Source organism: Euprymna scolopes, chromosome 27 (assembly GCF_053919585.1).
Source record: "Euprymna scolopes isolate OS-2025 chromosome 27, ASM5391958v1, whole genome shotgun sequence".
NCBI lineage: Eukaryota > Metazoa > Mollusca > Cephalopoda > Sepiida > Sepiolidae > Euprymna > Euprymna scolopes.
This window is the reverse complement of record NC_136508.1, coordinates 64,214,222-64,230,863: the sequence shown is the minus strand read 5'-3', so window position 1 is coordinate 64,230,863 and position 16,642 is coordinate 64,214,222. Positions and strand designations below refer to the sequence as shown.

The following is a 16,642-nucleotide window of genomic DNA, read 5'->3' as shown; positions in this document are numbered from 1 at the left end:
ATATATATATATATATATATATATATATATATATATATCAAATTATAGTGATTCAATGAATTTAAAAAACTTCTTTTTTTTTAAGTGAAAGGTTTGAGTTTCATATCAAAGATTTTAATTATTCTAAGTAAGACAAAGAACACTTTAAAAATTTTAACTCCTTATACTATAGGGTTTCGATGTCTACCATCTGTTTAGAGGAGAAAATATTAGCAAATAGTTATAATGGTATGCACCCTATTTGTTAAAGTCAGTGAGACATAGAAAATCATAATCAAAAATTGATTAATTAGAAGTCATATATATATATACAGTCTTTGTTAAGACATGCATCTAGGAGAAGGAAACTCTGATGCAAAAACCTGCAGTCTACTGTACACTCTGTCCTGTAGCAGTCATCTGCACTATACAATGATTATATATTGTATTGGTAGTATATATATATATATATATATATATATATATATATATATATATATATATATATACTACCAATACAATATATATATATATATATATATATATATATATATATATATATATATATATATATATATATATATATATATACTACCAATACAATATATATATATATATATATATATATATATATATATATATATATATATATATATATATATTGTATTGGTAGTAATTATTTGTTTGTTCAAAACAAAATATATAAGTGTGTCCACCAAAAGAGTGCTCAATGTTTAGACAGAGCCAAAATAAGTGAATTTAGTTTACAAACAAATGGCTACACATAAGCATACATGTTTCAGCGAAAACCCAGTAAGGGAATCGCTTCGTCAGGCCAAGGACATCTCTCTTGATGTGTAGCCATTTGTTTGTAAACTAAATTCACTTATAAATATATATATATATATATATATATATATATATATATATATATATATATATATATATATTAGGAGGTGTATACGCTTAAACGTGATATTTTACATAAAAAATTATTGATGATTTAAAAAAAATAAATCAACATTTTTTTTTTTCCTTACAACTTGTTCAAACACATAACTTGAACCGTTTCTCAGTTTATTCCAAATTGAAAACAAACTGAAATAAATTTTGTTGAAGAGATAATAACAATCAGAATAATAATACGAAAAAATATATATTGGCCCAGAATAAAATGTACTTTTTAATGTCACACTCAGCCTATTTATTAGGAACACTTGGCAAACTCTTAAGGAACCCCAATGTTTCTTGGTTGGGGAACCCTGGTCCAGGCCATTGTTGAGGTGACTCGTTCTATGTTGGCCCTGTGCAGTTCTTAGTCGTCCAACCTCACTCTTTGAGAAACGGTTAGTTCATTGTTCAGTGAATCGTCTGAAGCGCCCTTACTGGGTAATGCAAGCAACATTTTTCTTTTTATAACCAGTTTAGATAAAGAAAAATGTCTTTCTGAAATTTATTGACAATTTAAAAAAATAAATCAACGTATTTTTTTCTGACAACTTATTTAAACACATAATAACTTGGACCGTTTCTCAGTTTATTCAAAATTGAAAAATAACTGAAATAATTTATTAAAGAGAATGAAAATAATACAAACAAAAATATGTTGACCCAAAATAAAATGTGTATTTTTTTTTATGCGACATTCAACTTTGCTTTCCAGCTGATTACAATCTGATCGTCTTCAAGTCCAATGTAAACAAGTTCTTGATGAGCCGTTCAATTGACTACTGTACACTCTTAACCTTTATTCTCGAGTGGTCTCTGGGCCTTGATAACTGTTGATGCCTATGTAAAAAAAAAAAAAAAATCTCTTGAAGGAACACTTGGTTAGTTCTTAAGGAAACTCAGGGTTTGATGGAACATAGGTTGGGAATACCTGATCTAGGTATTAATTTGTGAGAATAGATGTGCAGTTCTCAACAAGTGGTGCCAACATACATTAGAATGCAAGACAATATTTCAGAGAATGCAAAACTTGGGTTTGGAAACTTAAAAATCCAATACATTACCAGTAATTTATCTCTCTCTCTCTCTCTCTCTCTCTCTATATATATATATATATATATATATATATATATATATATATATATATATATATATATATATACAACTTGGAAAACACAGGTCGTCAATCCATGTCGTTAACCACTAGACCACCGTCAGCTCCTACTGACACAGATAAGGAAATAAAATTCACATGTCATGTTAAAACATGCTGTTGCTGTTAAAACAAATAGTATAATGAACAAATGCTAGCTAACACACACACACACACACACACACACACACACACATATATACATATATAGTCATTCACATACAGTACTGTTTCGCTGTTTCACAGTTCATCAGTGTGGCTAGACAGGCAACTGTGTCAAGCCAGGATCGAAACCTGACCGCCCAAATGACAGTCAAGGCTTCTCACCATTGCGCTATATGGCTGATGCTGTGTGGGTAATGTATTAACGGTGTTTTGACATCGTCCAAATGCCTCCGCTCGATCGGATCTCATTTAACACTGGGACAAATATACTAACAGTATTTAATAACTAACAAGAAACTAAATAAATAAAATATAAAATAAGAAAATCGAAATTTAAAAAAAATTCGCTCCTAACCCTCTTGCACCCACCTTTATAACCAATAAAAAAAACAAACAAAAATCTGCAAATACACTGAGCCTCAAAGAAAAAGAAATAGAAAACGATAACAACAATCGCTCCTGATGACGATCGGATGCACCGATAGAAAGCATTTGAGAAGAATATGGCTAAACAACAACTTTTGGGCGCCATTATATACAACGTGCCAGCTGAAATAAAAATGACCGCTTGACCAATCGAAAAAGATATCCAGAAAAATTGGAAAAAAGAATAACTAACTCTGCCGTGTTCAATCTGACGTGCTTGAATAATGACTTGCTGCCAAAATATACAAATATATATATATATATATATATATACAAATATATGTGTGTGTGTGTGTGTGTGTGTGTGTGTGTGTGTGTGTGATGTCGATTTCGGTGTATGAGCTTCCACCATAACAACTAAGTTGCTGAGAAATCCACACAGATGATTTATTTATAGTGGTGAAGGCTTTGTGTAGAACCAACCACACTTTTTGTTATTACTGCTAATCATTGTATAGTGCAGATGACTGCTACAGGACAGAGTGTACAGTAGACTGCAGGTTTTTGCATCAGAGTTTCCTTCTCCTAGATGCATGTCTTAACAAAGACTGTATATATATATATATATATATATATATATATATATATATATATATATATATTATTTTATTACCGTTTTATCTGTTTGGTTACATATGTTTCTGTTACCGAATCGTATCAACGGTAACAGAAACATGTGTAACCAAACAAATAAAGCGGTAATAAAAAAATATGTTTGCTCTGCAATAGTATTGAGCATCTTCTTCGGGTTTTTACTAATTACCATTTTTGATATATATATATATATATATATATATATATATATATATATATATATATATATATATATATATATATGATTCAAACACTATCGTGTTTGAATATATGGCTAAGTGGCAGTTTTAGTCATTTAGAACTGCTTTAAAGCTTCACCGCTCACTCATTTTTCGACCAAATTTCAAACAATTATTTTACTTTATAGATCACCTTCTCAACTATATTGTGACATTTTTTTTCAATTTTCGTTCAGTAAAACAAAGGTTATGACGAATTTACTGGTGTTCAAAATCGTAAAAATAAAAGACGTAAGGAGGTGAGCGACATTATTTATGACTGGTATCTATAGCAACCATGTCGCTTCAGCGACTACTGTTGCTACCAATTCACTGCTCTCGCGAAAAGAGAAGTAACAAGTGAAACAGAGAGAACGAAAGAATGAAATGGAGATAATTGGGGTGATTTTATTGAAAGCAGACGAGCGCCGTACATTGTTATTACATATGTGTATGTTATGCTTATGGGGACCAAAAGTAAGACTGAAATTAAACAAAGAACAAGTGAATTTACTGGAAACCTGGAAGAATCATGGATTACAAAAGAAAAATGCAAGCATGAAAAGTGATATGGTTAAGCTTAAACATGAAAAAGTAAAGGACTAGTTGTTAAAACTGGAAAGAAAAGGACAATATATTTTAGTAAATATATAATAAATTTATAACTTAAAATATTGCAGCATAAAGAATTCATTACATAATGTTATAAATTGAATTTTAAAAAAAAACCTTAATGCTGCAATATTTTAAGTTATAAATTTATTTCTGAGAACTTTGACTGAAGTAAAATGAAACACTCAGTGAGATAAGAACAAGGTAAACCAACACACATACAAAATGCTACACTGCCAATCACACACGTACACATAATAATGTCACACACAGTCTCTGTTGATACTATTGAGACTAGCACTTCAACATAGTACACACATTTACACACGCATTAACATGTAGACACCTGGGACCCAACATGTTGTAGACTCAGTCGCAAAGGAGACAAAGAATAGGAAAGAACTTCAACTGTTTTAGGTTTTAAGAAAATACCTTTTACCCCTTATTCTCCTGCCATGCGTGGCTTCTCGTTATGGCTGTGACGTCACCCACGTGATCATGCTCCTTCTCTCTGATCTCTGCACTCTGTTACATCACTGCTACTGCTTGTTTCAATGTCCACTGTTCACAAATAAAAATACACATACATTAATTTACTCTTAATGTCATACACAACAGCACTGTTGCCATACCCCTCTTCTATGCATACACGAAACACCGATGTGTATACATTGAATGCGTGCGTGTGTAATGTTGTTATTAATGAAATAAATCAAAATAATTTTTTTTTATATGTGGTGTTTTATCGTTGCCATTTCTCTTTGTTTTTGCTATTTCGTCTAGTGGTTGCTTCGTTTTCTTTGCTTGCTCTGATCTACTCTGGTTCTGAACCGTCCTTCGCGGTGCTAGACAAATAAAACTTCCCTCCATTCAGAAAGAAATACGGAGACGTTCACTGAGAGTTTCTAAGGTTTTGTTTCTGGAGAGAATTGACTCACACCAGAGAGAGAGAGAGAGAGAGAGAGAGAGAGAGAGAGAGAGAGAGAGAGAGAAAGCAAGCAAACAGACAGACAGACAGAGAAAGAAAGACTAAAGTTCACTTAACTAATTAGTAGGGTTATGACAATAGCATATTCTTTTCCTTGTTTTGATTCTCAGTTATATATTCATTGATATCTTATATGTTTTTTTATGTAGAGTGATGTGGTTCTCGGTTGATTAATTGTGTCTAACTGTGTCGGATATATAGTCGAGAGTCAAAGTAATGAAAAGAATATGCTGTTGTCCTAGCCCTAATAATTAGTTTACTCATCTACTTAGCTCAAAAGGGCAACATGCAAACAGAGATCTTAGTGGGGGATTATTTTGCTCTCGGCAATATTCAAAGTTTTCTTACAGCATTAGGAGTGGACTGACTCCATTATTTTTGGTCCCTTTCACACGGCTATGATAGACAGACCGATTTAAAACTCTTGTTTCTTTATCGACTCATATTCCTATTTTCACCTGTTGTTTTGTGTTTTGACCTTACATGTCACCCATCTGTGATTCACCCTTGGGAATTATTCTGTTTTGAAGATTTGTGTCACTTCTACCTGTACTCAGTGCATATATGTAAAACTTTGTACTAGCAGACTCACTCGTTATTGACACAATGTCTCTAATACATGTACAGGATCCAATGCTGTTCATGTTATAATGTTAAGGACAATCCTCAGTTGCAAGTCCAAACTTGATTCTGTGACATGTCTTCAAGACAATATCTCTAAGAATATTTCAAATCCAGTTTGCCTTTTATTATTCTTTGCATATAGGAAATGATGTGTGGAGATTTTTGGTGTATTTTTGTTTTTATCAATAAATTCTGTCTTTTTTTTTTTTTTACTTTGGTGGTCACTATTTATCAAGGCCAGGAGGCTACTCTAGGATAAGGGTTAACTGTTAGGTAGATGATGAAACAACAAGATCAGTCATGGTGGAACTTGGGTAGGGCTAGGTTATCAAAGAGGATGGCTCAATACGAATCTATTCACATTGGATTTGAAGACGACCATGTTATAGTCAGTGGGGAAGCAGATCCGCAGTATAGTATTCAACAGACAGAGAGTTCTAGGAAAGAAACTTTTCTCATGGAATTTTCGTTGATTAAGTCAAGATTTTTGTTCTTGTTTATTAAATTATTTTATACTTTCATTGATGTTGGACAAAATGTTAGGTTTCGGTTTGTTTAAAGTGTTTATATGGAACTGGATTCAAACTTAGCACACCTTTACCTGTTTTTTGTTTTTTTTGTTTGTTTGTTTTTTAATATTTCAGCAGAAAGGGCAAACTGTTATTATTTATTCTAGTAGAAATAAAAATACTAATGAGGAAAATCATCATCATCATCATCATCATCATCATCATCATCAGTTTAACGCCCATTTTACATGCTGGCAGATGTTCGACAACTTTTTTAAAAAAACATTTCAGCTGAAAGGGCACATTGGCGGTGTCCTGGATATGACCTTAAACTATATCCGATGGTGAGGCCCCAGTTTACGGGCTTTGGGAAGTGTGGAGCCACCCTCTAATTGCCATTGTTCCCAGGTCGACTCTGACTCAGAGTGGTAGTACCTGTTAGGGTCTCAACTATGGGTTAAATAGAAACCGACTTGAAAAAAAAAACAAAAAACAAATATATTCTATTAAAAACTTTTTCTTAGAAATCACTGGATTCGGCATTAAATGACCTGAAAAGGGTTGATATGCCATAAAACAAAACCGACCAACCAACCAACCAGCACATTGGCTACAACTTAGCAGAAATAAAAAATAGCAACGTTTAATAAGGACAATCATCATCATCATCATCATCATCATCATCATCATCATCATCATCATCATCATCAGTTCATCACTTCTAAACTTATCTCTGCTCAAGTTTTTTTGAATGTTATTTCCTTAAACGAGACATGATTTTTAAAGGCTGGTTGGTTGGTTTGGTTGTTTTGTTTTACAGCATATCAACCCTTTTCAGGTTATTTAATGCCGAATCTGGTGATTTTGTAAGAACGATTTTTTAATATAGTGTATTTGTTTTTTTTAAGTCGTATTCTATTTAACCCATAGTTGGGACCCTAACAGGTGCTACCACTCCGGGTCAGAGTGGACCTGTGAGCAATGGCAATTAAAGGGTGGCTCCACACTCCCTAAGGCCTGCAAGCTGGGGCCTCACCATCGGATATAGTTTAAGGTCATATCCAGGACCTTTAAAGGCTGGATGCCCTTCTTGGTGCCAACTAAGTGATGTGATGGGAACATGTTTTTATGGAGACATCACCACCACCACCACCACCACCATCACCACCGTCGTCGTCATCATCATCATCATCATCATCGTCGTCATCAACGGTTTAACGTTCGTTTTAAATGCTGACATGTTTTGGACGGCTTTGCGAAATTGACTTTCGAACTAATCTATCACTGTCCAGGTCTTTATTTTATTTTACATCCTTCCCAGGAGGTTAAACCAAAGTGTGGTTTTGTTTAAAGTGTTTCTGTAGAACGAACTGGATTTGAACGTAGCACACCATTCACCTGTTTTTGTTTTTGTTTTTTTTTCCAGCAGAAAATGGCCATGAAGATTTTCTGTTCTCTCTTCGTGTTTTTATTTGCAACAAGTCAAATAGAAGGTAAGTGACTTTATTACTCTTAGTCCGAAATGTGTGTTCCACAAAGAATTATTCGTATCATCTCTGTAACACCCAAGTGTGGAAACATTAAAAGTTTTGAAACAATCTTGCACAAAACAAGGAAGCCATCTTTTTGTAGACAAACGAACTCTCTTTAATGTTCAACACTGTTCTTTCTTTCTTTTTTTTTCTTCCTATTTGCTTGCATCCCCACGAGGGCAGAGTTAGACACGAGGTCGGTTTTTAATGTGGGGGAAAATTCAGCTCTCTAAAATGGAGCCCTCTGTATAGGAACAAAAAGAAAAAATGCCTCGGTTATGAAGGATTTCTCCTTCACTGACCGAGGACAGAAAAGGTGAAGTGTAGCATCAGAACAGATACTACACTGAGATCTTGTCCCGAAGCTTTATTTTGTGTCCTTCACGAATATTCTCGTAGTCATTTGAAAATAATTCTAAATTTTTTTTAGACGATAGCAAATAAAATATTGAATGTTAATGACTCTGTACGTTCCTTATAAAAAGAAGGATAAAAAAAATCTACATTTTTTTTACTTGAAAGTCACCACTAATATATATATATATATATATATATATATATATATATATATATATATATATATATATATGAACAAATGATTAATAAAACATGTTAAAAGACATCTTGAAAAAGAGTTAAAAACATATTTAATTTAATCCGTGGAGTTTCGAAGAAATACTCTCCTTCTCATCAGAGGGTCTCCTTCTCATCAGAGGGCAGGAATTAGGAAAATGCGGGATCGGATTTTGCATGTAAAAGTATTTAGTGAAACTACAAGTAAGTCACAGATCTTACTTGGTTAAAAAAAGGGTGAGGTAAGAGGAGTAGGAGGTAAAAGAAAAATGATAAAAAGATTTCACATGAATGGATAGTCCGGTGAAGGGTAAAAAATCTAAGAATGGTAAAATCCAAACACGGTAGAATTAAAAATTTCCAATCCAACAGGTAAGTTCCAAATGGTCCAAAATGATCCAAAAGGCAGAATTCCTTGGAAAAAATCACAAATTTTTATATATATATATATATATATATATATATATATATATATATATATATATATATATGATATTGTACCATCCTCCCTTCTATCATTATCACCTTCTCTATTAGTTTAATTCCCTGGTTCATTTTTGAAGGATACAATATGGTTTCTGAATCTTTCCTTAAAGACGCATCCCGTGACTCCAAGATATACCTTCTTAATATTATCAGCCTTAATCACACATTTGTACACTATTTCTGGGGTTAAGCATTTGCCATACAACTGACAATTGCCAGGTATTCTACAATTACAGTTTCTCTCTAAAATCCGTTCATCCAATACTGACATTATTATTCCTTATCTTTCTTATTTTTCTATTATTGGAGCTTGTTATAGTGTTGGCTAAGTTGGCAGAGGTGGAGAAAGATAGTTTTACTGAGTTCCTATTAATTATTTTGCTTCATCTATTCTCAGGTGGGAAATTTTTATCAATTATTCTGTAAAATTCTTTAGGGATATTGTTTTGAATATGCTCGCTAAACGGCGGATTAAACCAAACCTGTTTCTTGTGTCTGTTTCTCTTATTCCTAGTACCCACTTTGAGCACTCTCTATTTGGTACATTTTACTATTCGAGATCTTAATCCGGGGACTGCAGGATATTAGTTGTTCCTGACATTTTTCTTGTACTAATAGTCTTTATGATGATACTTTTTCTTCTACACATAGCCTTACATATATAAAAAACTAAAGTTAATAGCCACCGAATATTTTCGCAATAATTTCCATATTGTTAGAGCTTTACATGGAGGGCTTCAGGTCATGCCTGAAGTGTATTTTAGAAAAAGCAAAAATTCTGTAATTAGTAAAGATGTACTTTTCTTTTGTTCGTGATAAGACTGATCCTTACATTGAAATTAAAAAAAAAAAACAATAAAACGAAAACTTCATAAAAAATAAACCAACATTTATTTGATTAAAATTTGATGGTCAACGATCTTTGTGTTTTTACTTTTCCATTTTTCACTGATATTATTACTCTCCCTGTTTTTATTCCTTTGATCCTTCTTATTATATTCATTGTTAATCTTCGCTTTCTTTCTTGCTCTCATTGCCATGTTGTACGATATTGTGCAGTTAGGTTTGTTATTCCTACTGTTTGCACTCTTCATGTATTCTATTTCCCCATGGTATCCCGATCTGAAAAGAGCTTCATTGTAATAATCTTTGTTTTTATCAAAACGTCTCATTCTTTGATAGCTCAGATATTCTTTTAGAAATATTGGGGATGAGTGCCTTTTTCATACACTTAGGATTATTCGATTGATAATCAATGTAGAATAGTTTTTGGTTAGGTTCATGATATAGTTCATATGTGTTATCATTAAGATTTAGAGTAATGTCTATAAAGTTTACTTCTTTGTAATTGCTGTCTATTGTTATTCCTAATCTTATTTCATTAAAAAAATTTCTGATATTTTCCTAGTTTTTTTCAGTAATTCGATCACTGGAATTGACTATAAATAGTGCGTCATCCCTATATAGCCCCCCCCCCCATTTAAACCAGATAGTTTTCTGTTTATCTCCTTTAGTAAGCACAAGCCTACCAAGTCAGTAACCTGTGCAGAATCCGGAGAACCCATTGTGATGTCAAAATGGCCCCCTCTATCTTTCCTTGTCCACAGTTCATCGTTATATCTGATTAAAGTTTTTCTAGCTATTTTAATAATTTCAATCTCCAACTTAGTCACATCTGGTTCCTTTTCAGCTAATTTAAGTGATTTCTCGAACAGTATTGATATTGAAGGGAAACATAATGAATTTACTTTTCTGATTTTTTTGGATCCTATCGAACCACTCTATCACTTCGATGTTTGAATTTGTCTGAATAGTCTTGAAACAATTGTAACTAACGATAAAATACACTATTTGTGGCTATCAATCTATTCCTTGGTGTTTTGATTTTGTTAAAACAATATATGAATGCTCAATTATGAAATATGGTATTTTGAAGCTTACAGTTTGTCATCTCATTTTAACTTAAAGCTTATTTGTATATGAACGGTTACCGAATTTTCAATTATATAAACCCAATAAAATTTGGAATACTATAAATAAGATTATATATATATATATATATATATATATATATATATATATATATATATATATATATATATATATATATATATATATATATATATATATAATGTTAGAGAACAGTCGCCTGTTCTTGTAAGTAAGTAAAAATGAGATCGGATAGTCCGATAATTCGAACCTGGGAAGCTAGGTTTGGAATTAAGATTCAGGAGAGTTTAAAATAAATAATACAGATATGCTATTGAAAATGGAATGTAGAATTACCCATTGTTTAGTTCACATAAAATAGTTTAGATATCTGTTTATGTGAAAAAGGAATTTGATGATGCAATTCTGTTTATAAAAATGAAATGAAATTAAATTGAGGTTATCTAGATCCGAACAATAGAAAATGTTAAACATTATTGTAAAATAGGTTAGGCGAAAATTAAGTTAGAGAATTCTTCTTTGCGAGCATGTGTGAACGATGCACGTGTTTTGGGCATGTAGTAACGTCATGGTTAAGAGATGAGTTCTCAATACAGTTGGAGCTTTAGGAGACAAACAGGCAGAGTAGTCAGGGTCCGTCAGAGTGAAGAGAGAGTGCCAAGTCAGTGAGGGTCGGATAGAGCTGACAGGAGTCAGAAGGAACCCACCTTTGGAGGCAAAAGGTTGCAAGTTGAAATAATGTAGAAACTTTGAATTCCTTGATGCGAAACCATTGACCGGTCGAATGGAATAAATGAACATCATCATATTTTTGTAACTGTCGTCTTCGTGTTATGTCATTCTACAAACAAAGGTATTGTGAATTTATCTTAAAAGAACTTTGTGTATAAAATTCATATAAGTAATGTGTCTATCATCTTAAGAATGTTTCCCCCCTCAGCTATTATAAGTAATGACTGGTTCCTTCTTTATGATAAAAGAACTGAGAATCATCATCTCAAAAATATATATGTTAAAGAAAGATAATGTTTATAGAAACATTTCCAGTACTGTCAGAACTGTATAAATGTCAATATCTCTTCTATCTATATATCTATCCCCCTCTCATTGTGTATTACATGTTCCCGTCTCTCCTTTAAAATGTACCCTCTCTCTATCTTACCAATATGAACACTCTAAGATGAACACGCAACAACAAATATATAATTCGTCATCTAATAATAAGACTACATAACATACATATATATATATATATATATATATATATATATATATATATATATATATATATATATATATATATATATATATGCACAATACAGCAATACCAGATGGGTGACTATTTGGGAAGGCTAGGCGCTGTATGTACCATGCCGAGCCGTAGAAATTTCCAGATTGGTATCTGGGGGCGCATTAATTAACTGAGAGAGATGCACCCCTCAGTTTCATTAAGACAGGTTAGGGTTAGGGTTAGGAGAAGGAAACTCTAATGTAAAAACATGTGGTCTACTGTATACTCTGTTCTGTGGAATCATCTGCACCGACAAAGATCAGCAGTAATACCAAAAAGTGTGGATGGTTCTACACAAAGCCTTCACCACTATAAACAAATCATCTGTGTGGATTTCCGAGCAAGTTGGTTGTGGCGGAACCTCACACGTCAAAATCGACGGGAGAGTCCATCATATATATCCGCGCGTACACATACACATACACACACGCACACACACACGCACACACATACACACACACATACACACATACACGTACACACAAATATATATCTAAATGAACAAATGCGAAAGTAACGATAAAGTCAAAACACTCTATTTCAAGTTAATTCAACCCACCATCTTTTTTTATATACATTTCATGTATATGTGATAGGACTCACAAGAGTAACTAATTTACATATTGATTTTAAAAAGAAAATTTTATTAATTAACTATTCTTTGATGTCTATATTTTTTTATTAAATTAATGCTTTGATTGTAATATAACAAACACTTGTTTTGCAATATTGTTTTATTTCTTCAATAAATACTTAGCATTTGCTTGAAGGTTAGTACTTTATGAAATCCATATGAATTTACGTTGGTGGTGCTATTTATATGTTAGGTACAGGATTTACTGAGTGATGTGGACATATTGAGTGATGTTCTTTATTGGTTGTAGTTTCAAGTTCGAATAACACTTATTACTCTGCTTGAATAGTACTTTTTCAATCAGAAAGCAATATTTTATCAACACACGACATTCAGATTTTTTCGATTATCTTGAAAGCTTGAAACCATGGTTTCACTTGAATATAATTGGAACTCGAATAGGCTCAAATTTTGATACGGATCATTTGATTTTATTAAAAAAAAAACATATGGATTTATGTTAGCGGCGCCATCTATTTCAGATATAGTGAGTGATGCGGACTTATTAAGTGACATTCTCCTTTATTTATTGTAGCTTTACGCAGGTGGTGCTTTTATACAAACTGGGCCCAATATCGAACAGGGAATGGAAAGTTTATTCCCGAAAATATTGACGCGAATTTGTGCACGCACATCTCGTATGCATTCGCAGCTCTCAAATATGGAAGACTGGCCGCGTTTGAATGGAACGATGATGATACGCCTTATTCACAAGGAATGTAAGTATTCTTTTTTTTTTTCTTTAGCTTTTTTGTTTTCAAAACATATCACCAAATTACGCAACATTTATTTATCATGTTTAAGCGTATTGTACGACCGGGCAACGCCAGGCGTCCAGCTACTTTGGATCCAGCAAACCACAACCTCCTTGATTTTCCTTTGCGAACAGAAACCACACTAGATGATCTGAAAATCACCGCTTCTTAAGTACATGATATCATAAAAAGCCTAGACACCTCAAAAGCATGTGGACCTGATCTCATTCTGGCTGTACTATTAAAAAAATGCTTCGCTGAGGTTGCTCCAGTTCTCTCCAAACTTTTCAAAAAATGCCTTAATGAATCATGCTTTCCTGATTGCTGGAAAACTGCTTCTGTGGTACCAGTTTATAAGAACTCTGGCGAAAAAGCGGACCCATTAAATTATCGCCCCCATTAGCCTCCTCCCTCTTTCCGCCAAAATATTTGAGTCCATAATTAATCAAGCTCTAGTCCACCACCTTACAGTTGCTAAACTTCTGTCCGACCATCAATATGAATTTAGGTAAGCCCGTTCTACTGCATATATTCTAACTGTAATCTCTGAACGTATATACCATGCACTGGATAAGGCAGTAGTCCTAGATATATCCAAGGCTTTTGATAGGGTATGGCATGATGGTCTTTTCATGATAATCAGATCCTATGGTATTACTGGACGAATACTTAATATAATTAAATCCTTCTTAAATAAGAGAAGAATCGTATGTCTTCACAATATGATATAAATGTGGGTGTACCTCACGAGTCGATCCTCGGACCTTTATTATTTCTGACCTCCCTGGTAAAATTGTCTCTGAGATCGGTATATTTGCTGACGGCACCATGCTCTATAATATGCACGAGGGAAAAACGAATGGACACATATTCAAGGTAACGGTAGAAACCCTAGAGGAAGACCTAGTGTAGTGGAATGAGGGGAAAAAATGGAGAGTAATGTTCAATGCTGCATAGACTAAGATTGTTTCGTTCAATAATTGCAAACAACCTTCTCAACTACCAACAGCTATGGTTAAAGATGCATTACCTGAAAGTAATTCATTCAAACTTTTTGGCTTAACGTTCACAGGGAACATGAGTTGGAATAGATACATCGAGAGCATTGCCAAGGCTGCTGCAAAGAAGGTGGGCTCTCTCTATCGTGTAAGAAAGTTACTTTCGCCTGAGAGTATTCTGTACCTCTACAAGGCCACCATTCGCCCATCTATGGAGTATTGTTGTTACATTTGGGATGGTGCATCTGCTGCTTGTCTCTCACTCGTGGACAGAGTTCAAAAGAGAGTCACCAACCTGATAGGTCCTGAACTGTCATCTAAGCTTCAAACTCTGTCCCATCAACGAAATATTGCATCCCTCTGCCTGTTTTACAAGTATTTTAATGTTGGATGCTACGACAGACTACAAGCCATTGACGTAAATACCACCAACAAACTCGACAAACAGCAAAGTCCCACCCCTACACAGTAGAAATCCCTAGATGTGAGAAAGCCTTATACTCTAATAACTTCTTCCCTAGAACAGCTAGACTTTGGAATTTACTTTCAGGTTCCTGCTTCCCCAACTGTACTGACACACAGAAGTTCAAGTGTAATGTGACTAGACATCTTGCTGCTCAACTCCCTACATAATATTCCTGCAACATATGTCCCTGATAGTAGCCCCTTACATCAAACTGGCACTGTGCCTTGTTTGGGGTGAAAATGTAATATATATATATATATATATATATATTGTACTTAAACCAAATTTATATTTTACTCTATTTCTTTTCTATCTCTAACCCATATTAATTTTCTTATCAATTTTAAATCCAGACATTTATTTTAATTTTTTCCAGATACATCTGCCTTACTTTTAATGCTAGGTTTATTTATGGTGTCTTTTAAATTTAATAAAACCCTTCACAATTTGCTGATGAGGAAACCGTGTTTATTAAAAAACTATATGTAATAATTATTGTCCGTAACTTGATGTCTAACACAATAAAAACACTGTTTTCCGAAACGATCGTACAAATAATTGATTTTGTTGTTGTTCCTTCTTATGAAACGGATTTTTAATTTAATTATAATTTGATTTTTAAATTTTAAATTATCAATCACATTACTAAATATATATATATATATATATATATATATATATATATATATATATATATATATATACAGGGTCCTCCAATGAATCGGGAAGATTTTGAAAATTAATTAGTTATTGAAAAAATAGATTTTAACAGCTTTATTATGCATAAATAGAATCTACATTCTTTACCATTTTTTTAAATGGAGAAGCAATGGGGGTACGCATTGTGGAAGGGGGGGGGTAAACCTTACCTTCAGATGTCAGTTATCATTGAGCTGCGGACGGGTGAGCATCAGATATTAGGCTGAGGAAAACTCTTGTTTGCTTCATGAGAAGCCCCTTCATGCTCAGAAAGTAACGGTATGGTGTGCTATGGTTGCAAGAGGTATTATTGATCCATTTTTTTATGAAAATGAGGCTGGTAATGCAGTCACTGTAAATGTTCAACACTATGTTAAGATGATGAATAGCTTTTTCACTCCTCAGCTTGCTCGTTTTGCAATGGAGGAGCAAACACTTTTCCAACAAGATGGAGCTACAAGTCACACAGCAAGAATTTCTATTGATGCTCTTAATGATTTATTTCCAAGTTGTGTCATTTTTGTAACAGAAATATTCCTTGGCCTCCTCGTTCACCCGATTTGAGTGCATGTAGCTATTTTTCTGGGGTTATCTTAAAACGAAAGTGTTCAAAAGTAACTCACCTTGAACAGTTCCAAAGAATGCACTTCAAATGAGATTGAGGCAATACAGGTAAATATGTCGCAAAACCTCATGCAGAATTTTTACATCGGAATCCAAGAATGTCATGCCACTAATGGTACCCCATTTGAAAGGAGTAATTAAAAAAAATAGTATTGCTTCTTCATTTAAAAAAAAAATGAGAAAGAATGTAGAATCCGTTTTGCATAATAAAGCTCTACATAATATTCCTGCAACATATTAATATATATATATATATATATATATATATATATATATATATATATCTGTTCATTTTCTTCCTTTGCTAAAATAATGACATTAATATACCCATTCATATTAAATGTCTGTGTAGTTTGTGGCTACACACAACAATGCTTTCATCATCCAAGATGTCCTCTGCCAATTTTTGTGAAATTTG

The 16,642-nt window shown here is 33.2% G+C and overlaps 1 protein-coding gene across 9 annotated transcripts in view; it reads left to right on the top strand.

The window, feature by feature from the left end:
* Positions 1-16,642, top strand: part of LOC145248871 (acidic mammalian chitinase-like) — a 208,571-nt gene that overhangs the window by 150,198 nt on the left and 41,731 nt on the right. For 8 of the 9 annotated variants that reach the window (XM_080110625.1, XM_080110624.1, XM_080110621.1 and 5 more), the window contains 2 exons: positions 7,643-7,709; positions 13,218-13,401. In XM_080110625.1, the coding sequence (XP_079966751.1) occupies positions 7,649-7,709; positions 13,218-13,401 (245 nt within the window). In that variant the 5' untranslated portion in view covers positions 7,643-7,648. The remainder of the gene's footprint in view (positions 1-7,642; positions 7,710-13,217; positions 13,402-16,642) is intronic. The other variant, XM_080110626.1, reaches the window with a different exon arrangement.